We start from the raw sequence: 27,192 nt of genomic DNA, 5'->3' as shown, positions 1-27,192 counted from the left end.
AGCGATTATTCCGTAACTATTGCAGATACCAAAAAACTTTAAACTGATATCGAAAGTACTTAACCTAATGAGTAAAATGGCCATAATAAATTTTTAAAAATAAAACGAGAAATATCCAAAAATGTTACATTAAACGCTCCCATACATTTTATTTCCCATACATTTTGTATTCATAGCAGATTTTCGAAGTGATGTCCTCATTGTGCAATACAATGAGCTCTATTTACAGTTTCTAAATAAACTTCCCTTCAAATTTGCGAAGTAATTAAAGCAGAAAACCAAAAAAAGAAAGAAAAAGCTAAAATCTTTCATATTAAATGTACTAGGTTGATCCAAAAGTAATGAAAATTGGGTATTTCCTGTGCACATAAAAATATAAAATAAATGTTTTTGCTTGCTCATGTATTCACTAAGTAATCACAAAAAAATCATATCAACAGGCCACGTTTCCAATTATTTACATTTATTTAAATGTGAACCGTGCGTGCTAGAATGTTTCCCGACGAAAAGAAGAAACAACGATTCGACATATTATGTAGAGCGTAAATTTCTAAATTTTTAATGATATCAGGATAATTTTTTGTCACGTTTTTTGATCATGGACGTTACCCGAGTTCACCATGTTTATGCTGAAACCAAAAAACAATGTCCTGGATGCGAGCTTCCAAAGTGATGATGAAGAAATTCAAAGTGAAAATCAGTAGGTTAGATTAAAGCGGTAGTTTTTTGGGACGCTGAAGGAATAATTATGGTGGAAATTAAAAGATTGCGGCAGGTTAGTAAGGAAAAGAGACATGACAAACTGTGGACCTGAACGCTGTTTCACCAAGACAACGCACCAGATCACAAAGCGTCAGTTGCGACGGCTGCCATTCAAAAATCGGCATTCCAAATGCTTGAACACCTACCCTATTTTATAGATCTAGCTCCTATTTACTTTTATCTCTTTCCTCGGCACATGAAACACTTTCTCAGCAATAAATTATTTTAAGACGAGAGCGAAGTGATGGCCGCGTGGAGGGGTTTTTGTGGATGAAGTCAAACTTTTTTTTTAAGTTTAGGAAAAAAATATTGAAGTATATTTCCTAGTTAGAAGACTATCTAGAGAACTACATAATTATTATAACTGTAATGACCTTGTTTAATATTGATTATCATTACTTTTGGATCAACCCATGTACATGGGATATTCGTATCTCATACTAAATGTATGGGAGGGTTTCAAGTTAATTTTTTAGATATTTCTCGTTTTATTTTTAAAAATTTATTATGGCCATTTTACTCATTAGGTTAAATACTTTCGATATCAGTTTAAAGTTTTTTGATATCTGTAATAGTTACGGAATAATCGCCTGTGCACACTTAACGATTACACCCTGTATATCGATTACGAATAGTTACCGTAAGTATTATCTAATAGTAGAAACTATTTCCATTTCTTATTAATTACGTGCCATTTGCATAACATCACGTCATAACGTATTCGCATCGGCATTTGGAAGTTTTAATAGATCGTTTATCCCGCAATCACTAATAAATTAAGGCCATTACTAAATTATACTCAGCTCCTAGATTAATCTAGAAGTCGAGCGCAGTCCGTGGCGGCCGCTCTTACATTATTACAGCATTCATTAGAGTTCGCTAATTACTCCTTGCTTTAATGAATAAGCTCTAATGAACCACTTTCTGTTAATTAAAGGCGGCGTGGAGCGGGGCGCGGCCGCGGGGTGGCTCGAACTTTTCTCCGAGGTCTGATTGCAAATGTGAATTTGTGTAAGTCTGAGTGGAAAGAGTGTTTCCACTGAAAAGAGGTAATGAGGCGGTCGAGAGGAGCCGAATTAGTTGCAATTGCATCGTATAAATTACAATTTGCTTGCAAAATTGCTTAATTATCCGCTTCATGTTTTGTATACGTCGTACTATGATTTAATTATTTATAGTTTTAGAGAATTAAATGCGAGCAAATTGTGAAACTTTGTGAAATGTAGTAAGTAGGTACTAGACGTATCAAATAATATAAAGAACTGAAAATGTATGAAAGAAATAGTGTACATATTTTTATAGGGATGCTTGATTTTATTAATTTAGTTGTATGGACTGTGTTCCTTTAATAAACTAATTAATAGATAAATACATAAAAAAGATTAGCCAATGTTATATGCGTTATATTAATGGTATGTTAGGTTCAATGTGTTTATAAGTGACTATTATGTGCTATTATAATTTGCTTTAATACCTAGCTAATTAATTTCAAATTCCAATTCTCTCAAGTTTGATCCAAAGTAAACTAAATAGCAACATTTATTCCAGGCTAAAAATTTGATATTTAATGAGCTACAAAATTTAAAAAAAAACGTCTGTTGCACATTCAACATCTCATAAAAATCTGCATTTTCAAACATAATATTTTTATGAATTACGCCTAAATAAACTTAAGATTAGGTACCTAATATATCTACCTACCTATGGTTCTGCACTCCAGTTGGTTTACTTTAACGTACGAATAACCACCAGTAAGTATTGTAAATTACACCAAATATGGCAAATCATTATGACAGTACATACAATTATTCATCGATTATACAAAAATATGCACAATTGAATTCATTAGTCGTAGTAACTTCATCATCGACTCCGTGAATGTACGCGTCCTAGCGGAAAATATAACATTGCTACAATCAGAATCGTTAAAAACTTGCCTCAATTCTAAAAGAAATGATTTGTGAAATTGTTACTTTAATTTGCGAATAAATGAATACAATTTCATTGACTGATATTTGCGTAACATTTTCATACCACAGAAACCTAATTAACTAATTGGATTGTTAAACTTGACAAGCAAAATTGTTTATACTGTAATTACAGTTCAAAGTATAATGGATATAAATCAAACATTACTTCACATTATCTGTTTCATTGTTTCAAATTAATGAATCATATCAACACTATGTCCAGAATTATTGCCAAAAATGTCTGATGTAATATGATGTATATTCATGAAATATGATCTATTTCTCATAGGTATAAAAAATAAGAAATAAGCACTCAAATTTTCCGTAATAGAAAAGGTGAGGTGAGGAGAAAGAAATTGGCATACAGATTTATAAACTAGGAAAATTTTCATTTTGAGGTATAAACATGTTTATTGTTTTCATGAAAATCCTGACACGGGTTTTCTCTTAAACTTACTACTCCATATTTTGTAAAGTTTGGAAACGAAATAAACTATTTCTATTTTTTTTTTATTTATGGCAATGGCCGCGGCAATTATTGAAGCCATAATAAAAATAATTAGATACTACATTTGATTGTATCGTAATTAATAAGATGTTAGCAGGATGTTTTGTGTATGTGATGAATGAAGGATGAAATGTAACTAGGTAAGTAAAACGTTCGTCCAACTAGAGCCACTTATGCGCATCAGCTATTCTCAACTCAATTATTCATGATAGGTAAGTAAGTAGTGGTTATAAATAAAACTTATGATATTACGAAAATATAGTAGTACGAATAGTCAATAAGCGTGAACTGAAGGATAGTTGGGAATTAACCAACGAGGAGCCGTAACTAGTATAAAACCGGACCAAATAATAAACACCGCACACTGCAACTGTACGTTTAGTAACGTGATACTAGTGAGAAATTTTGTGAACAATGTTTTCGTTTATCGCGGTAAGAATAGAATAACTAGATTCCCAGAAATATACCTACCGGGTGGAATTATCGGAAAAGTTAATAACATAGCATATTAAAAAACAAGGAAACAGTGCCATTAAACCTAATTAATTACACATAAAAAATGCGGATAATAATATGAACAATACATGCACGTATTAATTAATTAAGCATTATATTATGTACTGAAGTGTGTTTTCTTTGTCAGTTTTCGTGTCTCGTCGTTGTGGCTACAGCAGCTCCTTATCACGGCGACGTCGGATATTCCACCTACGATGTAAGTTTCTTCTATAATATTATGTAGTTACTTTAAGTTAAGAATGCAAATAATAAGATTAAAAAATGTTTGTAAAAGCTTAGAGAAAATAGGCACCATTTTAAAGATTCTTTTACTCTCCCAAACAGAGTGAAACAGGTGAGCAGAAATATTAGTATGTACCTGCAGAAATTCTTATTGTCTTTGTTAAGTTACTTTAGCAACAATTTACCCTTACATTGTTAATCATTTGATTTATAAGGATTTGTTTTTGCAGGCCGTACCTCGCTACCATTTCAACTACGCCGTCAACGACCCAGTGACGGGTGACAACAAGCACCAGTCGGAAACCCGCGACGGAGGCTACGTCAGGGGTTCGTACTCTCTAGCTGAGCCCGACGGCACCGTGAGAGTAGTCGACTACACCGCCGATCCCGTATCGGGCTTCAACGCGATCGTCAGACGGATCGGCCAAGCGGTTCACCCACAGGTCGCCCGACCAGTCGTCCAACCCGTTGTGACTCAGTACGCGCCTATTTCACACGCGCCTATTTCACACGCACCCATTTCGCACGCGCCCATTTCACACGCGACATCTTTCGCGACCAGCAACAGCGGATACGACAACTACAATAACGTCGGATACGACCAATACAACTGGGCTAGCGGTTTGTCTCACGATGGACTCGGTTACAACGGACATATTGACGGCTCATGGAATCTAGGAGGCCACGGGCACGGATACTACGGACGCTAAACGCAAGACAGCAGGGCATGTACAATATAGTCAATAATAAACTATTGCTTTTCCGAAAGTCGAACGTTAAGGTAATTTGTGTGAAAACAATAGTTTAGTTAAGGTAGGCATTATGTAATTATGACCCTAAATTAATTAAAATATATGTACATATTGCGTGAAACTTTTCTTTTATTTAATTAATTATTCAAAGCAGGAATTCATTTAATATCCATACCGGTAGTTATCTAATTATTCATACAGTTATTTTAATATTATATATACATTTATGTATATTATATTTATAAATACACGCATCACATGAAATGAATAAAACTAGCAAGACAATTAACTACACATTTATTACCATAAATAAAATACCACTGACACATCCACACATTAAATGCACATCTTATTTGAGCGGGTTGTCACAAACACTCACACCAATACAGTGTGAAAGTGACATACCCTTGGAAATGTATATAAAATAAATTATTTTCTTTAAATATCGATGTGTGCGTGCCCTTGTCTATGCTACGTTGATACGTAGCCCCTCCCTTCACCGAACAACCATAGACACACGCGGTCCGCTAAGTACGCGAACAGCATGTCCTCTATCAGTACTTGTACTAAAATTAGTCGATACTGTAACAAAAAAAATGTAAAAGTTACGTAATCTGTTAACAAGAAAATAGTGGAATGACCGAGTGCAAAAAAAATTCAGGTAACATAACTATGTTAAGTAGTAGTAGTATAGGTTTATAGATTAGTTAACCTGCACTACTACCTCAACTAAAACGACGGGAAAATAATATAATGAAAAACGACGTGTGGCACTCGGGGACTGCCGCGGTAAAGCTATTGCATGCTATGCCTTCAAGCGACACCTCCGCCCGTCGGAGTGGGGAGCGTGAGGTTTTTTCGTTACGGAATTTCTCGATTCGGTCCCCGCGCTCAAGGTCCGAGATAGAAGCTATGCAATAGCTTAATAAATCGCGTTTAAAAAAAGTCTTTAATTTCTAAATGTACATTTTCTAAACTCGCGTAAAATCAAACACTAGAAAATACTAGTATTAACATACTTTATTGGTCTACAAAATATCTTAGAATACTCACATCGGGTGGGAAATACACGATCTCGAACATATTACTCAGATCTGGGAAGATGCCAGCGGCCAGCGCCAGCACCGCTCCACCAGATATTAAGATACTGTACAATAGCGGCTTGTTGTCGCGCAGACCTTCCATGAACGGCTCACCCTGTTTAGAAGAATAACTGGGTTTATAAATCGAATTTATTTCAGTATTCAGAACAATTTTATGGACGACAAGCTAATTTTTTTAGGATGTCTTTTAATTTAATCTGTAGACATTCACAGGAATGGCCATTATGTTACTTTGAATCATCTTCAAGTTACATTCTCGATGTGCAATTTTTCCACAAAAAGTGAAGAATATAAATGAAGTTTTCTGAAAATTCGAGAAAACTGCCATCTTCTTTTCACCGAAATATATACGACCTAGTTCTTGAAACGTACAAGGCTCGTTTTATTTTTACATACATAGAAATTAAATAAATAAAATGATTTTTTTATAATTTATGTTACTGGAGTACATAAAAAATGTTACAGTGGGGGGACAACAAGGGGGGAAGGGGAGTCAAAAATTGCGTAACGTAATTGCTCCCGAAGGCAAGTTTATATAAAACATAAAAATCAATCATATTAATTAAACTCACTCTATAATTGATAGCGAACGTAGATATTTGCAACGCCATTGATATGATGTACACAGTGCTGTTGAGCAGATCTGGTTGGAACGGACGCTCTTCATCTTCAGCCAGGTCCATGTCGAGTTTTGGTGTTGTATCTCTAAAAAAAATAATTTTCAATAAAAATAAGAGGTGTTTGATAGTGATATTTGTATTTAGTGGTATACCTTGTGTAAGAAATGTACATGGGACAACTTTATTAGTAATGAATAATGATTATGTTGTTTTTTTAACAATTACACCTAAAAGGTTAAGTAAGTCATTATTTATTATTTAATTAACCCCTTACCGCATACAGAGCCATATATGGACGACGAAGTTTATGAATTTTTTATAGGCTAACTATAAACAATATCTAAAAAAACTACCTTACATCTTAAACAGCATTTCATCGAGAATTGGAATGTAATTAATTTATACAGTGTAAATATTATCCATCAGATATATTATAGATTTAGTCTAGCGCGTGCGACGGTTTGGGTGCGCGGAAAAAACCGTGATTTTCAAATTAAGATTTCAATATCAAAAAGGTGAGTAAAGCCATGAAAAAAAATATTTCTTCATTCTTTAGTCTTTCTAAAATAAGGTAAAACATTTGGTTAGGTTGTTTTTTTGCTTTAATCATGTTTTTTTGTACTTTTCCAAATCTGTCATATTTGGCTTCGTATGCATTCCGTCCAAAATATATTATGTCATATGTGGCTGGGTATGCATTCAAGCACAGCATTCAAGGATACTTTCACTGATTGTTCCAGTATCGATCCTAGACACTTTTATCTCACTATGCTAAGCATGTAAATATTATATCATCATCAATAAATACAGACTCATGCTATATGCCACTGTATGATTTTTAATTAGCCGTTTCAGAGCAAATGCGAAAGTCAGGGAAAGCTCTTATTACCAAAAGACGTGGTCGTCTCTCAAAAACTTAGAAACATCGGCATCTCTGGAGTCTCCTCAGTATTTCTGACTCGCCAATTACCGCAAAAAAGCTACGAAAAACTCCTGCAGGACATCTAGATTTTCACTTTGATTCTGTACGGTCTGATGGGATTAGTCATTACCGAATTTGGAAGAAGAACGCCCGTCAGCTATGCCTATATTGTTCCAATTTCGTTCCTTCACGTTATGTGAAAAATATAACGTGTTTTTATGTTATAATGACAAACGTAATTGTTTTAAGCAATTTCACGAAGTATAAGTTGGCTGTGATTCTGGGTGTTATTTAGGTATCCATATAAAGTACTAACATTTCGCCCGCGGCCTCGCCCGCGTTTTCAAAGAAAACCCCGCATAGTTCCCGTTCGCGTGGGATTTTCGGGATAAAACCTATCCTATGTGTTAGTCCAAGTTACCCTCTATATTATGTGTGCTAAATTTCATAGAAGTCGGTTCAGTAGTATTTGCGTGAAACAGTAACAAACAAACACATACACATACATCCACCCTCACAAACTTTCGAATTTATAATATAAGTAGGATAGGATTTATGTAAAGTATATGTAGCATATCAGTTGACTAAGCATTCAGGATACAAGCTTAAGTTTAGTTTGGGGCTTAGCAACCGTGTGTGTGAAATTAATCCGGAATATGTTTTTATTTTATTAATTAGTTACTTTTTTCTAATTGCATACGAAGCCATATATGACAGAAAAAATACAACAAACACTGCATACGAGTCCATATATGGCGCCGTTATATATTTTCTATAATATAAGTAAATAATTTTTTTTCTCAATTTGATCTCATGATGTAAGGTCTAATAAACACTTTTTTGCAAAAAAATAATTTTTATTTCATCTCCTTAATAATTCATGCAATAAGGGGTTAACTCTATATTTTCAAATTATCACTTATTTAAGTGTTTTTCATTTTGAATCAACCAACCATACCATATATCTACTCCAATAGTCAAAACATTTTTTTATTAGATAGATAAATAGATCACTCACAAATTAATTGAATGATTCTTGAAATCTAAAAATATAAATCATCAAAAGTTATCTTTCAAATCAAGAAAAAAACCATGAGTGATTTTTCACAAATTACCTTCAAAATCTAAAAATTCTAGCATATAAAAAAACCCAAGATTAAAAAATTACCTATCCGGAGACCGCAATGTCGCTTCCCGCACCAAATATATGAGACAGACGAAGTGAACAGCGAATTGTGAAAGTACCGTCATTACTGTATACATGTTGAAAATGTTCGGTAGAGGGCGCTGCTTCGACAGTTGTTTTAGTGGCTGTAAATTTTTTATTAATTAATTAGTACATATTTTTATTGAAATGTATAGTAACATCAGTAATATTTTATAGTTGATGACTACTTTTATTGGGCTAAGACTTTTAACTTGAATAACATCATAATTTAATTAGTCAAATGAAATAAAAGTCAATTCGCAATGCCAAGAGTGGCAGCTGCAAACAGTTAAACATAATTTGTTTTATAAAATGTTTTTTTTTAATTTTACAATTGCAATAAATTGGTACTCTTTATTCTATACTTAGCCAGTAGCGAATGAAAATATTACACGATTTATCTAAAAAAAATTACTATAGAAAGTGAAGAACTACTATAATTTCATAAATTTCTACCATATATTATTATTGTAATTTTTTTGATTAAAAGTTCTAATTAGTATTCATAAATTTATAAATAGCAGTTAATATAAAGGAAAATAGTATAAATAATTTACCTTAGACCGTGATATGAACAGGAAACACGACGCTAGCAATAAACTCTGCAGGGTTGCCTGCGTATCACTAAACTTGATACCGTCCAAATACAATACAGATTGACTGTAGGCCAATATCAGTGCGTTTAGAGCCAAGATCTTGAACATTTGCAGTGTTGTGACCAGTGTACAGCGTCCTTGTTTGATGATGTGACATACTGGAAAGACGTTTATTTATTTATTTAACAATTTAATGTACTACACAAAATTTAAAATATTTACAAGTGTACAATTTTGAAATTAATAAAGGCTTCTTCAAGGCTTGGAAACAAAGTTATTTCACTGTAATAACTCAGCCCCCGGAATCACAGACACAATAGAAAATCTATTGTGTCGTGGACCGATCGGGCCGCTGGGGGCTCAATGAGTTAAAATTTCTTTAAATAAAATATAACATTACAATTTTAGAACAAACTAGAGATTAATAAAAAGGCTGGTCTTGATTACGCCAATTGGCTTTGACAGAAACATTACTGTGAATAAATGATTATTATTGATTATAATGTAAAATAATTGTTTATCAAAACAATCTGCCTACAAGAGACAAGAAAACACAACTCACTACAAAAAATACTCGATAGTCTGCTAGTAAACGGTGCGGCTACACTAGCGTCACCAAGTCTCACGATCTGGGGCTGGTCTTCCTCCTCTAGCTTCTTCATGGCTCTCCGGAGACGAGCTGCTGCTTCAGCCCTGGCCTCCGCGCGAGGGTCACGAGGACCTGGGGGTCTACGGATCTCCAACTCTGGAGGTGGCAGTTCACGAGGTTTTTCCCGTGGACGCTCGGGAGCGTTGGCTAATATGGCCACACCCACCTAAAATGTTATAAAATATTATTTTTTTATCCAGTTTAAGTGTGGTTTTCTTTGTAAACATTATTGTGATAAATGTGATTTTAATTTATTAAAAAAAATATTACTACTTATTTATAAATTATTTTAAAACAATCAAAATAAATTTATTATTTTGATTGTTTTAAATAATATAATATATATATATATATATATATATATATATATATATATATAGATATCTCCATGGGCACTATGTTGATCAAACGTGCCATATAGTTAGTAATTATTTGATCCGTTTTCACTTGTTGATCCGGTTGGTATTTGTGGATCCATTGCCACACCACCGTCCGTATGTGGATCCGAACGGAGCCACAAGTGTCACCATCAGTAATAATAATAATTACGTGCTTTTTATACAAATCCACCTTTTTTGCGTTTTAGCTCTTGTTGATCCGATTCAAATGAGCCAATCAGAGCCCACCGAGCTCAGCCATTGGTCGCTCGCGGCACTTGAAGGTTTAAAGACATTAATTATTCCCGTTATAAAAACGTATGTTGCCGTTCGCCTTCCATAATTTGTTCGGATCTTTGGGAGGGCAAGATAGCTAGCTCGTCTATTAAGATAGTTGCGATTGGATGTTGAGAATATAATATTTGTATTTATGTTTTTATGTAGCGCTTTGCGGATGAACATACACGTATTACAAAAGTATAATTGTTTTAAATTCATTATTTTAGTGTCGTCGTAGATTTTATTTGTAGAAGTTAAAAAAGGATAGTTAAAGATAGTTTTAATGATTTTATTTTGTAAAATTTGGAGTGGCGCTAATTTATTTTTGTAAGCACTCCCCCATACTTCTATTAAATACATTAGGTGCGGCTTTACTAACGTGTTGTAGATGGTGTGGCGTAATTTATGAGGAATGCAAGAAGTAATATTACGCAGAGATCTAAGAAGTGCTGATAATTTATTTTTTAGGTGGTCGATGTGATGATTCCATTTTAGAGAGCTGTCGATTCGCAAACCTAGTAGATCGGGAGTCATTGACACAAAATTTCGAGTCATTTGTAACAGGATGGCGGTTCTACAGGGGTCTTAGTACGCAATGACAGAAAGAAAAATGATGGTGTGAACGCTGGTAAAGGCGGCTTAGTCGCGTGGGCGTTAGTCAAACTCGTCGGAAAAATAGCGAAAGTCAAACGATTTGTAACACAAAAATTTTAGAATTTACCGATAGCCCATAAAAAAGATGTAGACGGTAGTGTCATGCCATACTTTTCCGGTGTGACATAAAGCCCGCCATATCGACGCGAATGCGTTGATTTAAAAAAAAAACAATTCAACCATTGTATTGTGCAATTCAAATCGTATACTTTTATTTTCTTAATCATTTACTTTGTATCCTTTATCATTAGTCACTAAAATTTATTTTGTTAACTTGCCAAATATAATGTAACATGAAATTTGCAAGGGAAGGCACTGCCTTCTGAGATATAGGAATTACCTAGTTCAGAAGGCAGAGCAATATTGTAATGTTATATTTGAAGTTACTAATAAATTTTATTTTATTTATTATTTTATTGGTACCAGGCTAACTTTTGCACAGGTAACCATCTTCGTGCAGCCATTTACGAAAATCGCCATGCATCGCCATACTTTTCAGACGATTCTAAATGGTCGCCATACCGCCGAAATGATTTTGTTTAATTGAATGAAATGTTGAAATGAATGTTTAATTGAGTATTTGAATAAAAAAAAATTATTGATTTTTTTATGTATTTTAAAACCTTATTATTAATAATATTGATATTTAATGCAAAAAACTCCAAAAAAAATTTTATCAATTAAATAAAAGCAATTAAAAATTGATGAAATTTAAATTAAAATCACGTGACTATAAACGCACCATGATTGGTCACCATAGATGTGACGTCAAAATGTTACAGTTGTATACGTTTTTCTATCAACTGCAATGAGTGAAAACTAACATTATGACGTCACACGCGCCCGGGTGATGCTTCGGGAGTTGTCGGTGTGTTTTCGGTACTGGATTCAAAGACTAATTTTTATTTTGAAATAACTTTTGAATTATTGAAAAAAAAAAATTTAAAAAAATAGTTTTGTTATAAAACTAATATATAATCTTTCCATTTAGCACAAAAAAATTTTTTATTCAAATACTCAATTGAATGAATTTTGTTTACTATTTGTTCATTTGAGCATACATATTTTTCAAATAATGTACTAATACGGCTCAACTCCGACCGAATATCCTTCATATCATCATTACATCTGCAATCTTGTTCTAGCGGTTGTTTCCGTTTTCTGTAAGTAATTTAAGTATCAGTTGGCGTAGAACTCGTAGAAAACGAACTTAGCTTCGATAGATCGGGATGCGATCCACCGGCAGTACCCACTGCACCACTGCTAGTTAAACGTGTTGGCGATCTGCGTACACTCATATTTACTCCGCAATGGATAATTTGTGCAAGAATATGAGTCGTCATTTGTTTTTGACCTAAATCTAACATTTTAATTATTTTATCAGATTGATATCAGAATCAGGGCAAAGGCGAACGCTACACGTCAATAAATATTATGATAATTATCTTGATATTTACTGATGTATCTTAGGAGGGATCACAGCACACCCTACACCATCAATACGTATCGCGTCAGTACTGAAACGTTCTTTGTATGAGCCAGACGTGATGACGGCAAGATAAATATTGCGATGTAGGTCCTGGGATCAGATCACAAGGAGTTCCAGAAACCCAGCGATATACAGGGTTAGTTCTCAATGACCGGCCAAATTTTCAGAAATGGTTCAGAATCGATAACATTTTAGAACTAATGAAAAAAAAACGTTTTTTTTTAAATTAGATTTCATTCCTGTCCACCACTAAAAAGCGAACGTGTGGACATTACAAAAGCAACAATTCAGTTCAACAACCTAGATAGGTAGAAGTTAGCACACACATAAATTTGGCAATGCGCGCTAGCACACAAGTGCATTGATTCTGGGGGTGTTTACGATTTAGGAAATTTTTAAGACATTTTCAAATGAATGCTATTATTTTTATTTAATTTTATTCGACAATAATGTTTCAAATGCACCTTTGGTTTAATATGTAGATCTTAATTTTAAATTTTGGCTGGTCATTGAAAACTAACCCTGTATTGTGATCCTTCAATACACTGCCCTACACGTCAATAAATATCGTAATCCGATAGTAAATATTGACGGATCACAATATGGATCTTACGTGTAGCGTTCGCCAAAGAGTTGCCCTGTTTCAAGAGGTAGGTTGTTATTTGTAGGTTGCATACTACTTGAGAATTATCACCGTCACTGTATGACGAAAGGTTCGTCCAAATATCTATCTTTTTAGGGTTCCTTATTTTTAGTTTCACAACGTTTTCTATAAGTTTCAATTGAATTACGGTCGACTTCTTCAACTTCCATAAAACTCAGGAGATTTTTTGGTAGCTCTAATTTCATATCCCCATGTCAATGTCATGCAAGTGCATATAAATTGAACAGATCAACATACGACTTATGATTTGGTATATAAAACGGAGTCAAGAAGTATTTGAGCATTTCAAAATTTGAACCGTTACGAAGTCGAGTTCGTCTAGTCTAGGCGGATTTAGCAATGTATGGAACATTACCTATCTATAATATGTTTGTGTACGGAGCCAACAAATACTGTAGTGTTTACGAAAAATTAATCTACGTTACTTAATATACAGTTTCGTTTTGTCGGAACAAATAAAGCTGTAATTTTGATAATATAAATGATAATGATCAACATACGACTTTGGATTTGGTATATAAAACGGAGTCAACAAGTGTTTATGGGTTTCTGAATTTCGGCCGTTACGGAGTCGATTCAGTTCGAGATCTTAGCAATAAAAATGTTGAGTATATCAACTTCTCCACGAATACGTTTGGCAACATCGCCCAAAAATTTGCGCCGTTGCCACTCCGGGCAAGATCTATGCAACCGGAGTCGAGTAATAAGGGGGAAAAGGTGGAGTCAGGAATGCACGGCAGTCGGGCTGGATCAACTTAGTGCCCAAGTTGGTATTTATATATATATATATATATATATATATCTTTTTTCATTGCTCTTATAGAAAAAGTTTTAATAATCAATATTTCATAATTTCTCCAATCCTAACGCTTTTTAAGGTAGTAAGAGTTGACATAAATAATGTAAAAATCTACTCACATCAGCATGTTTCAAGGCACCAACATCATTTGTACCATCACCACACATTAATGTCACATATCCCAGTGATTTCAATGTAACTATGACAAATTCTTTCTGCTTTGGTGCAAATCTCGCAAACACTTTGATAGATGGTATAATCTCTAATAGAAACTTATAGTGATTCTCAATCAGGAATGTAAGCCCCTCTCCAGTTATGCACAGATCATATTTGGTAGTCAATTCTTTGGATGTTTTAAATGGTTGAACAGAGAGATCAACATTATCATTTATTGATTTCCAACTCCAATCATCATCTCCTTTGGTCAGAATAAGAACTTCGTCTTTTTGCGTAAATTTGAGCTCTTTAGCTACATGACAAGCAGTTAGAGGGTTGTCACCAGTAATCATCACTACAGAATGAGATGCATTCACTATTTCAGCAATAGCCTTTTTAGAATCAGTTTTCAAGGGACAAGATATAATGACAAACCCAACAAATGTCAAATCTGATTCAACATCCTCTCTAGATAACTCCCTCACTTCTTGAGAATTCAATTTTCCTAAGTTTCTATAACCCAGTGCCAAAACTCGAGCCCCCCTTCTTGACAAAGTCAAGTAGACATGGTCATAATGTTCAGGAACTTCCTTCAGCATTGTCTTTATAGTTTCAGGTGCACCTTTCACACTGCTAATATAATGTGATTCTACAAAACCTCTTTCATTGACCTGATAACTGGCCACTACTGACATTCTCTTCAAAGCACTGGCAAAATGATTTCTGTGTACAATTTTAAGGCCTGGGGACTTTCCTTTTTTTGGCACAACAGCATCTCCCTTGGTTAAATTCCACTCTGCAGCTTTCAGAGTTGCTTTTTCCAAAGGATCTCCCACTACACCATCATCCAGTTGAACTAGAGAATGGCAAGATGCTAGTACTTGAATAGTTTCCATAGGTGCTTCTGAAAGTGGTATTACAGTAGCATCTGTATGATCCCCAACACCAGCAACACCTTCAACAACAAGGTTGTCACTAGTCAATGTGCCTGTCTTATCAAAACAGCAAATTTCAACTTTGCCAGCAAACGGGATTCTAAATGGCTCTGTGCAAAACACTGCTAACTTAGACAGTGACAATAAAGAAGTATTCACAGCTAAAGATAATTCTATAGGTAGTTCTGGAGGCACTACAGATGTCAATATCAAAGTACATTCTAAAAATAGTTTATATCTGTTTCTCTCAGGGTCTTCGCATCCTTTTATCCACACATATGCTGCAGCAGCAATTGCGAAAATTAATAGGAAGAGTATAAAACCAAATGTTTCCAAATTGTTTGCAGTTACTCTTTTAACTCCAAAGAGAATTGTTCTCAAAAGCTTTCCCTGTGATGTGTTAAATCCATTGCGTACAACATAACCAATACAGCCATTGTCTGGAGCTTTCAGAGCAGATGTTACATTCTTGCTTGGTGAGGAATGTTGTACTATTTTGGTACCACCAAAAAGCATGTGCAGTTTACCATCACCTTCAGGGTCTAAATTCTGTTTTGTGTCTTTGTCATTTTCCAGGGGTTCTTTCATTTGGGGTACACTTTCACCAGTCAACATGGATTCATCAACAATACAAGAACCTCTTATTAAAACAATGTCACATGGAACTAAATTATCATTACCAGAGCGTGTCAAGGAAACTATATCACCTGGTAGTAATTGGTCACTCATTATTTGTCGCCACCTTCTATTTCTATAGATGTTGATGTTGTATGGCTTATTTCCCATTTTCCTTATTTCTGCCATGTTTCTCAACTGCTGTTGTACCAGTGTGCACTCAAACATGACCAACATCACAAGAGTGAATATAGAATAGTACCAATACTTATCCAGACACCATAGAGCAACACAGAAAACTTGGAATACAAAAAACGGGGCAGTGGCCCTTTCTTTGAATAGTTCCATGAATTCAGGAACCACCTAAAAGAAAAATAAATATATTTAGATTTAATTCCCTAGAGATATAATAAAATATAAGGAGGAAAGTAATGTACCATAATCATTTCATTTTTGCCAAACTCCTTCTCCGCAATTTCCAAAGACTCATCATCCAAGTAGCCCTTAGATTCCAAGTATTCTTCATAAGTTTTGTTGACTGGAAATTCAACAGTGTGAAAAGACTTCTTATCCCAATCATATAGATATTTGCTTTTTTGAAACACAAACCATACATCTGGAGTGGGACTGCCTTTTTTTGTTGACTGAAATGAAATTCATGAAATCACATTAGTCAATATATACTTATTATTTAAAGCATAGAAGAATACCCAAAAATATATAAAAATTATTTTATTATTAATATAACCTGTAGCAATAATTTTTATTACCTTTGTATGATGTAGTCTAACAATTTCTGGAAAACCATTATTAGATGTTGGAACTACTTTAACAATTTCAGCTCTTATAGGATCACTTTCCTGAAACAATAACCTATAGTTCAGTAACTCATCAAAATTTCGCCAAACCAAAAGAACTAATATAATTTAACTTACTGGTGAACAAGACAGGAAACATTGTATATGAACACTCCAATAACAGCAAAGGCAAATCAAAATTTGAATAGTTGCCACAACAGCAACTGTTACAAACCCTGCTTCGAAATTCTCATTGAAACCATATACAAATATCCAGCAGTAGAAAATGATAGGATAAATAATCAAAAAGGGCAATATAGTTCCTTGTAAAACAGTCGCCACCGGCTTAAACAACTGTGTGTATTGGACTAAATCGTCTAATGACGATTGCTTGTTGAGTACCATTTTTCAAACTCTGTATTAAACAATATGTTTGAATGCAAGAGTTATTTAGAAAATATCTCTATGTTCATGGCTTAACATAATATGTCGTGCATAAATAAAGTCAAAGAATGAATTAAAAATTCACAAATACTGATTTCAAATAACCTGTGACACGAGAACACATCATTTCATGAATTGACAGATGACAATTAAAGATTTGACGTTTGTCGTGCGTAACATTTCGTCTATGACCGTAAGAGCGTTTTCACATTATCCGGGCCGATATCGGTATCGGACGCCGATCCGATAACGGGGGTAAGTAAAATGTATTGCCTCCTCCACACTACTCGCGAAGTTCCTCGGCGAAGTACTCGGCCGGAGTTGACTGAAGTCCGCGGTGCTACACTACACACTCGTTCAACTTCGCGAGGAACGCATACGTTCATATTCAGAACGAACTTCAGGTAACTTCGTGCCCTTTGACTCGGGCGCAAAAACCGACAACAAACGGAAGTCAGCCGAGGCGAGGTAAATTTGGACGAAGTAAGCCGAAGTGCCTCTCTACATTATTCTATTCGTCTAACCTCGTTCAACTTCGCGAGTATGTAGTGTGGAGGAGGCATATGATTGAAGTACCTGTCTTTCACATTGTCCGGTCCGATATCGGATATCGGAGCCGACACCTATAAGTCAGCGGTAATATCGGACTATCGGAATATCGGTGTTGCCAACTCAATTTTCGAAAAGGCATTATATCAACAGCAAAAAAGCACTAGTTTGTGAATTTTCAGTAAAGGGCGCTAAATGTTAAAAAGATCCTTTACTTTACTTTAAACCTTTTTATTGTGAAAACATTTAAAGTATTTAAAGGCATTAAAAATACGATTTATACGGCAGCTATTTTAATACCGTATTGAAATATACGGCAATTGGCTGAACTGAAATAAACAAAAATATATTGCGTTCTTAAATTCAACCGTATCTTCAAGACATTGGTGTCTATCATCTTTATTTACTCATTCTGCCTCACTCCTCCTCCTACTCGAGTGTTGTGCTGTTTATTGTATTGTTGTAATTGAGTCACAGATTGAGTGCTTTGTTTTTAACCGACTTCAAAAAGTTTTCTCTAAAGATTTCTGGCAGCACTCATGATGATATCGGAACGACTTATCGGATAATGTGAAAGAGCAAATTGTATCCGATATCGGATATCGACTAACAAATAATGTGAAAACGGCCTTAGCCGTATTCAGAAAGAAAGCTGGATTAATTATAAGCGCTTACCGGCGCTTGTCAGCGCTGGTAACCCGCACAGGAAAATATATGAACACGCACCGTTAAGCGCTAAACGGCGCCGATAAATTCCGACAAGCTTCAACACGCGCTGGCCAGCGCTGGGCGCTGCCATATAAAATAATTTGTCTTGGTCTGCTTCAACCTGCTTCCTTTGTGTGGAACGAACCAGCCACAGAACCAGCTGACAAGCGCCGGTAAGCGCTTATAAGTTTCCAGCTTTCCTTCTGAATACGGCCTCATGTAACCACGGAAATATAGACATACTATATATATTTCCATGAATGTAACCATGTAATGTCTTGGAAACAAATAAAAATTATAAATAGATATTATGTTAATTATAAAAAAAATAATTAACTTCAAAACAATAAACACTATGAGTAAAATGGCCATAATAAATTTTTAAAAATAATACGAGAAATATCTAAAAATTAACTTTAAACCCCCCATACATTTAGTATGAGATATGAATATCCCATGTACATTTAGTATGAAAGAGCTTTTTCTTTGTTTTTTTGGTTTTCTGCTTTAATTACTTCGCAAATTTGAAGGGAAGTTCATTTAGAAACTGTAATTAGACCTCCTCATTGTATTGCACAATAAGGACGTCACTTCGAAAATCTGCTATGAATACAAAATGTATGGGAGCATTTAATGTAACATTTTTGGTTATTTCTCGTTTTATTTTTAAAAATTGATTATGGCCTTTTACTCATCAGTTTAAAGTTTTTTGATATCTGCAATAGTTACGGAATAATCGCTTGTGCACACTTAACGATTACACCCTGTAGATCATTCATAGAAATACTAGAAATCGATGCCACCCACACCCGGTGTGCACCCGGTAGTGCCTTGATACCACAGCTTGATACCTTCATTCTGATGGTAGAATAATTATGGAGAGATATTAATTATAGTCTATATCAGAGATGTAACGGAGCTTCGATTCCGGTTCCGTTAAGTCGGAACTTCCGATTATTATTACACTTTCGGTTCCGACTTCGATACTTTTGTATCGGATGTTAATCGGAGGTCGAACGAAACAAAGCGGGCGGCGCGCGACGGCCTGTGCCGAACAGGTTCATACATGTCGCGCGGGGAATCCCCCGACCCCCACTACGTGCACTCTAACATCAATTATTTTTTCACTTGTTATTATTTGTTACGCCCAAGACACGTTTATAGGTTATAGATAATTGTTTTTATTTTTGCGGCTTATTATCAATGAAAGTGATCTGTTTTTGTGTTACTTTTGGAGTCTATTTTGATTTAATTTGCTTTAGCTATTGTTCATTTATTGTAATGTCACCAAATGTAACACGCTACTTTGGGTTTTAATTTTAATTAAACTTTAAATTCATTAATTTTATCTTTTGTTCATTTGGAATTATGCCAATTTTTTTCACAGTTGTTTTTTATTTTATATAATAAAAAATAAAAATGAAAAGAATTGACTATAAATCATGTTTTATTTGTCCTTAAACAAACTGACCCTGCCTCCGATTTCGATTCCGATTTCGATTCCGATTCCGATAAACCAAATTTGAAAACTCCGATTCCGATTTCGGTTCCGATAAAACTACCTCCGTTACATCCCTGGTCTATATTAATAAGTAGGTACTTTAACGTCAATGTCAATTGTCATATGACATTGTTTTGTTCAACTGTCAACTAATTTGGCGCGAATTGATCTATACTGTGTTGACTGTTGGTCTATCAGTAAAGTTAAAAAATAAAAATTCGTTATCATAATAAAACATAGTTCAAGGATTATCAAGTGTTTTCAAAATGGATTTCAAAATAAAAAGAAAGTCTGTGAAATCTGCAGTGACAGGAAGTCGCATAGAAACATATCCCCATGATTTACAAATGTATAAAGTTCCCCCTATTGAAGATATAAGCTTGCAAGAATTTGAAACTTTAGCTTTAGAGAGGCTTACATTATTAAGAACATTAGCTACTGCAACTACTTTAAAAGGTCTGCGAATGTATTCTGATGAATGGAACGAATTCGTTATAAGTGAATTACGGAACCAAGGAATAAAGTACTATGTTAGGTTGTGTGAAAAATCCGCTTGTGGCATATCAGAAGTAGATTTAGAAGCAAGACGCAAAGATCATATAGCTCATTTTATACTTCGACTTGCCTATTGCAGAACTGAAGAACTCAGGCGTTGGTTTATTTCACGGGAATTAGAATTATTCAGGATGCGGTTTATGACCATGAACAGTGATGCTGTTGATAAATTTTTCACCCTAAACCATCTGTATTATACAAATATATCTGATGAAGAAAAAAATGAAGTTATTATAAATCTAAGGGAATCAACCCACCATCAAAACATTGATAATATGAAATTTTACAAAGTAAAATTTTATGAAGTTCTTGATTTAGTCAGAGCTAGGAAGGTTTATATAAAAGGAGGGTATGCATACATTCCACATAAAGACTTCATATCTGTATTAACAGCACAATATAGAGCACACTTAAAACAAAGTCTTGCAATTGCATACCATCATTTAAGTGAAATAGAACAGGATGAAAGATTAGTTTGTTTATTGAAGGGATTGCATCAGTCTTATGCAGGAAATGACTATAGTGATTCTAAAGCTGCTATTCCCATTGAAAGTATTGATTCACTCTCAGTTAAGTCATTCCCATTATGTATGCGCCAACTGCATGAGAATCTAAGATCAGCTCATCATTTGAAACATGGAGGCAGATTTCAGTATGGTTTGTTCCTTAAGGGCATAGGGGTGACCTTAGAAGACTCCTTAAAGTTCTGGCGGGATGAATTCACAAAGATAATGGATTTAGATAAGTTTGAAAAGCAGTATGCTTATAATGTCAGATTCAATTATGGTAAAGAGGGTAGTAAAAAGAATTACTCCCCATTAAATTGCTTAAGAATTATTAATGGCAATGTGGGTCCTGGTGATTGCCATGGCTGTCCATTTAAACACTGTGATGCAAGTAATTTAAAAAACAAATTAAAAGGATATGGATATGATGGTCAAGGTAAATCTATATTGGTAAATGGAGATGGTTTCAAAATATTATTCATTTCAGGCATTAGTAATTTTTATAACTTTTTTTATATTTATTGTTTGCTTGGGGTTTGAACAACTGAACCAATTTTAATAATACATTCACTTGGATAATTTTAATTCATTTGGTATTGTCATAACATGAAATGTTTAGATCCTGCAAGTATTTATTTTTTTCAATTTTTTATTTATATTATTGTTTCAGCAATCAATGAAGTTGTGGAAATGGCAAAGAAAGGTCATTATCAAATAGCATGCAGTAAATACTTTGATGCAGTGCACAACTCTGATCTTGGTTTAGGGATAAATCACCCCAACCAGTACTTTGAGGAAAGTCAAAAAATAGTTAAAGGCGGCATAAAATTGGAACCGAAAAAGGAAAGCAAACCTATCATCAAGAATGAGCAAAGCAATATAGAAGAAATGGACTTGGATGAAAATTTTTAATAAAATACTTATACATGATAGTCATTTCTTTATTAATACTAAATTGAGTTATATACTTATTTTATCTATTTCCTTTTTACATACATAGCTTTCTTTGTTACTCTGCCGCAATACAAACCAAATATAAAAATTAAACCTATAATTGAGAAGCCTACAACTAAGAAATATTTTTTTGATGGCGATGTTGAAATTTCATTGTACACATCACCCAGATTTTCAACAACATTTACCTGAAATAATTAAATTAATATTAAAACATCAGATTCAGTAAACTAAACTAAAAAGGTATTGAGTAAAGTAATCCATTACTTACAGCTGCAACATATCTGTACATTTCTAGCCTACTGGATAATTCTTTTTCACATTCTGCTTCAAGTTTTCTATTACCGTCGTTGAGTATTATTTTTAGGCACTTCAAACCTGAAAAAATTAATATTAATTTCATGTGTAAGTGTACTTTTTTCTAAAATTAATACTTTATTATCAAGCATAAAAAACTATTACACCCAAATCACAATATGTATTTGACACACACATAAAAGCTGTTGTACGCTGATTTTATAGTTAAGGTCGAATTTCAACTATAGAGCAACTGATGATACTGAACACTCATAAAAATATACCACTAGATTTTGGATGTTTCTTTATTTAAAAAAAAAATAATGGCGTATTCTCTATTAATTATACTTACGTCTACCAGAGCCATGCTCCAGATCTTTACAATATTTAAGCAAATCTAATGCACAAGCTCGCTCCAGTAGCGGATCGGCTTCTATATCCACTTCAGTTTCTTCAATAATTTGTACTACTTCTCTTTTACATTCAGCCGATACAATTTTACGATTTAAAAGAGCATTTTTTAAACACTCTTCTACCTGTAGGGAAAGAATGTTGTTTATCATAACATAATTCAAGGAATAACAAAAAGAAATACATAAATGATAATAGCAACTACTAGAACTATCAATTTCATTCAAAAATAAAATAAAACGTGTTTCGTTATCGGTAATTTTCGTAATGAATTTTAAGCGCTTAAACCTAGCAGATACCTTTATGGCTGATAATGTTTACTGGCAAGATAAATAAAAATTAGTGCAATATCCTAATAATCCCACTAGAGATAAAAGTAATAGTTTGTAAGAATGTATGGACATATTCTTGTTACTCTTACGCGAAAACTTCTAAATTCGCGACATAGCTCAACCTCAACTATATAACACTTGCCTGTCCATCAGAATTAGTTATTGAATCATTTGGGATGGCACAAATCGTCTGTATTTCCGCTTTACATAATTTTCCAAGGAGAGGATCAAGACGGTAGTTCAATGCTTGCTCCTTGAGTACATTGGCCAATTCATTTTCACACGCCTTTTCAAGTTTCGAAGCTCTAAATTGCTCTTTTAAGCAATATAAGACTTTGCCTTGTAATTCCTCCTGTGGTTCGTTTACTGAAATAAAATAAACAAGTGATAACTGCGTTAAAAACAACCGACTTCAAACTTGCACTTGCAAAATTTACAAATACCTAAAATAAAAACTACTGGGCCTATCCGAATCAAATTTTTATGGGACCAATTCGACACCATCCCGCATCGAACAAAAAAAGAATCACGTAAATCGGTTCAGAAACCTCGGAGTAATCGGTGTACATACATTAAAAAAAAAAAAAAAACAAACCGGCCGAATTGATAACCTCCTCCTTTTTTTTGAAGTCGGTTAAAAATCCATACTAATATTATTATAAACGCGAAAGTAACTCTGCCTGTCTGTCTGTTACTCAATCACGCCTAAACTACTGAACCAATTTTCATGAAATTTGGTATGGAGATATTTTGATACCCGATAAAAGGACATCTAGGCTACTTTTCATCACGGAAATCCCACGGGAACGGGAACTATGCGGGTTTTTCTTTGACTGCGTGGGCGAAGCCGCGGGCGGAAACCTCGATAATATGTCAGAAATTCATCTTTTATGAATTAGCTTTTTTTAAATAATTAAATACTTACAAATAATTTGTGAACAGTGCTTTTGTATATCTCCCTTGCAAGCATTCTGAAGATTATTGTTGAAACGATAATCCATATTTTGTTCGATCATTCTATTCGTCACAACATATTTACAGGACTTATCAAAGTCTGCTGCTTCTCGATGAGCCTAAAAATTAGATGAATATTGAATTAACAATCATTTTGCTAGTCTAAAAGTAATAATATAATATTATGATGTTTTTTGAGTTTAACCTTCAAGCAATCCAGTAAAGTGGAGGGATCAGTGTTATGGCAATACAAATCAATCATATCACTACAAGTGGTGACAAGACGATAATCAATTGCATTGTCGGTGAATTCTTGTTTTCTTACAACAAATATAGCTTTTCGACAAGATTCGCTTAGTTTCGTTTTTGCTGTTTGTAGGCATTCCAAAGCTGCTGATTCCCCATGTGGGATTCTAGGACATAGCTCAAAGAGGTCTTTCTTACAAGCTTCTTTAAGTTCAGGATCTAAATCCACATTTTCCTTTTGTTGAAAGAGCTGACTTCTTAATTGTTGGCGACATTCCTTGTAAATTGTATGTTTTCTTTTACTTATCGTATCATTTCTCACTATTTCACTCAAGCAAGACACAACCTGGCTTTTTGTTTGTGCTTTGGGACAGAACCTTAATACATAAGACTTACATGCATTTTTAAATTTTCTTGTAAACCTATAATTTTTCAATGAGATCAATTGTTCATGCTCAATAGCAGCCCTGCATTTTAAATTTGTTTTTATTTCTGGATCACTTTTTCGTCTAATTAGACAATCTAAAATGCCATCATCCATTTCAGTCTTAGTCTTCAATTCAGACGAACATAATTTTTCTATAGGTACTCTACAATTAGAACTAACTATTGCATTTAGTTCTATGTGACCACTTTGAGTTTCTGTAAAATTTGTGACTATCTCCCTGCATTTGGGTCCCAATTCTTTTATTTTGCTTTGCAGGCATTGAATTTCTTCACCTTTGTCTGTATTTTCGAAGCATAAATTTGCCAAGTCATCTATACAAGTATCAGCTATTTCCGGGAGTAGGTCAACACTTATTGCCCTTTGTTGCATTACTCTTCTGACTTGTTGTTCACATGCTGGTAGCAACATTCCTTTCAACTCAGACTCATAAGCATATTTATATAGGCAAGGGAGAATTAGTGGATCCTTTTGTGACTGATGCTCACTGGCATCAGCCCACTGCAATTTAGCTTTACACTGAGTGACTGCATCATATCTGCAAGCTTTGTACAACTGTGGATCTAATTGGAAGTTCCTTGACACAAAATATTGTATCTGTATCAAAGCAGCTTCACAATCTGAGCTCATTTGTGCAGTACCCAGTTTTTCCATTAGACAGGACATAACTCTACCATTGCCTCCATTAACCTCTCTGCAGGCTCTATCAACAACAGGCTTGCATGCTTTACGTAAAATAGGATCTACCCTCCAGTCTTCAGCTGGATCTGCCTCTTGAATCAATACTTCCAAAGATTTTTGACATGCTAAGCTTATTCTTTTGTCCTTACGTCTTTTTGGTCTTGCATGTTCCATAAGACAGTGTATGGTTTTTCCACCAGTTTCAACACTTTTGCACAGAGTTGTAATGTCATTTGCACAATTTTGCATTAGCTCAGGTGAAAGTCTGTAATCATCCATGAGCATCTTTCTATGTTCTGTCATTTCAGAAATACATTCTGGTGTTACTCTCAATGACTCATTTCTTGCCACATTTTCTAAACAAAGCAAAATTTGAGCAAGACGCACATCTTTGTCATCAACAACACCTTTACGACAATGATATTTTCTTATGTCTTCTTTACATGATTTAACCAGACCTTTACTCATTCTATAGTTCATTACTATATTCCTTTGAGCATAAAATAGTTGGTCCTGACATCTTTTTGACATACCTAAAAATAGAAAATATATACATAATTTAAATTTTCTAAACTAACCTAAACTTACTATAATTCAAGATAAAAAAAAAAATAATAAATAATTATTTGTTAAATAAATTCAACTATTACCATTCTCATATTTATGTCTAATCAGACATTTATACATTGAAAGAGTTCCAGGTACTTCATCAGGACAAAAGTTTTTCTGATCTAAATTACATGCAGCAAATACTAATTTATCCATTTGGAGGGTACTATATTTCATCTCCTGAAGTACTGTAATTTCAGATTGACATTCAGGTTTCAAACTTTGTTCATGGTTTTGAATACATTTTAATGTGTGCATTTGAGAAAGACTTCTTGGGTCTGGGGGTATTCGCCCACATGATAATGCTTGTATGTCGTCAAAGCAATTCTTCAAAAAACTTTTGGTTATTTGCCAATCATTAAATATTAAAGACTCAATTTTGTTTATTGTTTTCCAACAAGTTTTATCCTTGACACTTGGTTTACGTTTTAAAACACAGTCAATTATATTGTCTACAGAATTCAAGCAATCTAAAATGATTGGTTCATTCGAACAAGATGTTTTTATTTTGCTTTCAAGAAAAACATTGTCCAAGAGTTCTGATTGATGTAACCATATTTTATGTTGGCAAATAAACGGTAACTGCGTTTTATTACTGTGTGTTATATTGAGTGCACAAGAAAGTAGGGCTAAATCATCGTCCAAATGTGAACATTGTTTTTCAAACGGCCCACACTCGCCTAAATCTGCTCTGTATCGTTCTCTTGCAGATTTAAAAGTTCCAAAGGACTGAGCACATATAAAACAATTTAGTAAGTATATCACAAGAACACAAATAATTCTAGAATAGATCATTTTAAAGTACCGGTTAAAGTTTGCGTTGTTATATATTTTTTTCTTTTAAAATATTATTACAATTGCGTAGCACTGCACATACTAAAAATACTTTTGTTCTGTAACCACTTATTACTTGTTCAAGATATATTTCGCTATCACATTTTATTCAGTTTATGAAAAAGTCAATATCAGCAAAAAATATACAAGCTTTTTTTATAATTTGGCATTTGATGTAGAAATGCAATGACAGCTATGAGCTAGGTAATCAAAGAACAACAATGAGTGTGATAACATGGTGACAACCTGTGACAACGGTTGCAATGCAGATGAGGAACATGACAACAACACCTAAAACAAGATATAAAAATTAAAATATATAAAAAAAATATATTGGAATATACATTTTCATAAATGCATAAAAAAATACGATTTCTAGCCATATTTTCAACCAGTGCAAACTTAGCACCCCATCTATGGAATTTTGGGTCGAAAATGACCTTGATCGTTAGGTCCCCGTTAGGTCCTTTAAGGTCCCACAATTTTTTCGTTAGGTCCCCTTTCGTTTTTTTTTGTAATTTTTTAAATTTTAGGTATAAAAAAAGTGCACTTTAGCACCCCATCCATAGAATTT

General features: G+C 34.1%; 4 protein-coding genes across 4 annotated transcripts; 2 read left to right on the top strand and 2 right to left on the bottom strand.

Annotated features, from left to right (window-relative positions):
* Nucleotides 1-3,547: 3,547 nt before the first annotated feature.
* LOC123706425 (cuticle protein 7-like) lies at nt 3,548-4,851 on the top strand. The gene is made up of 3 exons (XM_045655697.1): nt 3,548-3,672; nt 3,884-3,952; nt 4,209-4,851. Exons 1-3 carry the CDS (start codon nt 3,655-3,657, stop codon nt 4,686-4,688), a joined length of 567 nt encoding a protein of 188 aa, XP_045511653.1. The 5' UTR covers nt 3,548-3,654; the 3' UTR covers nt 4,689-4,851.
* Nucleotides 4,852-5,011: 160 nt separating this feature from the next.
* Nucleotides 5,012-17,145, bottom strand: LOC123706407 (endoplasmic reticulum transmembrane helix translocase). The gene is made up of 10 exons (XM_045655675.1): nt 16,731-17,145; nt 16,566-16,655; nt 16,233-16,439; nt 14,209-16,158; nt 9,741-9,993; nt 9,140-9,336; nt 8,544-8,686; nt 6,406-6,538; nt 5,784-5,927; nt 5,012-5,312 (listed from the first exon to the last, which is right to left on the bottom strand). The coding sequence occupies exons 1-10, from the start codon at nt 16,995-16,997 to the stop codon at nt 5,202-5,204; spliced, it is 3,495 nt and encodes a 1,164-aa protein (XP_045511631.1). The 5' UTR covers nt 16,998-17,145; the 3' UTR covers nt 5,012-5,201.
* A 2,866-nt stretch (nt 17,146-20,011) lies between these two features.
* On the top strand, nt 20,012-21,787 carry LOC123706417 (DNA primase large subunit-like). Its single transcript, XM_045655689.1, has 2 exons — nt 20,012-21,291; nt 21,526-21,787. Exons 1-2 carry the CDS (start codon nt 20,061-20,063, stop codon nt 21,765-21,767), a joined length of 1,473 nt encoding a protein of 490 aa, XP_045511645.1. The 5' UTR covers nt 20,012-20,060; the 3' UTR covers nt 21,768-21,787.
* On the bottom strand, nt 21,781-26,770 carry LOC123706409 (Golgi apparatus protein 1). Its single transcript, XM_045655677.1, has 7 exons — nt 25,826-26,770; nt 24,009-25,708; nt 23,775-23,922; nt 22,992-23,215; nt 22,459-22,642; nt 22,081-22,187; nt 21,781-21,997 (listed from the first exon to the last, which is right to left on the bottom strand). The coding sequence occupies exons 1-7, from the start codon at nt 26,577-26,579 to the stop codon at nt 21,833-21,835; spliced, it is 3,282 nt and encodes a 1,093-aa protein (XP_045511633.1). The 5' UTR covers nt 26,580-26,770; the 3' UTR covers nt 21,781-21,832.
* Between the last annotated feature and the right edge of the window lie 422 nt (nt 26,771-27,192).

The sequence above is a fragment of the Colias croceus genome, chromosome 3 (genome assembly GCF_905220415.1).
Source record: "Colias croceus chromosome 3, ilColCroc2.1".
NCBI classification, from domain to species: domain Eukaryota; kingdom Metazoa; phylum Arthropoda; class Insecta; order Lepidoptera; family Pieridae; genus Colias; species Colias croceus.
Note: the sequence above shows the minus strand (reverse complement) of the source record. Positions and strands in the feature narration are given on the sequence as shown.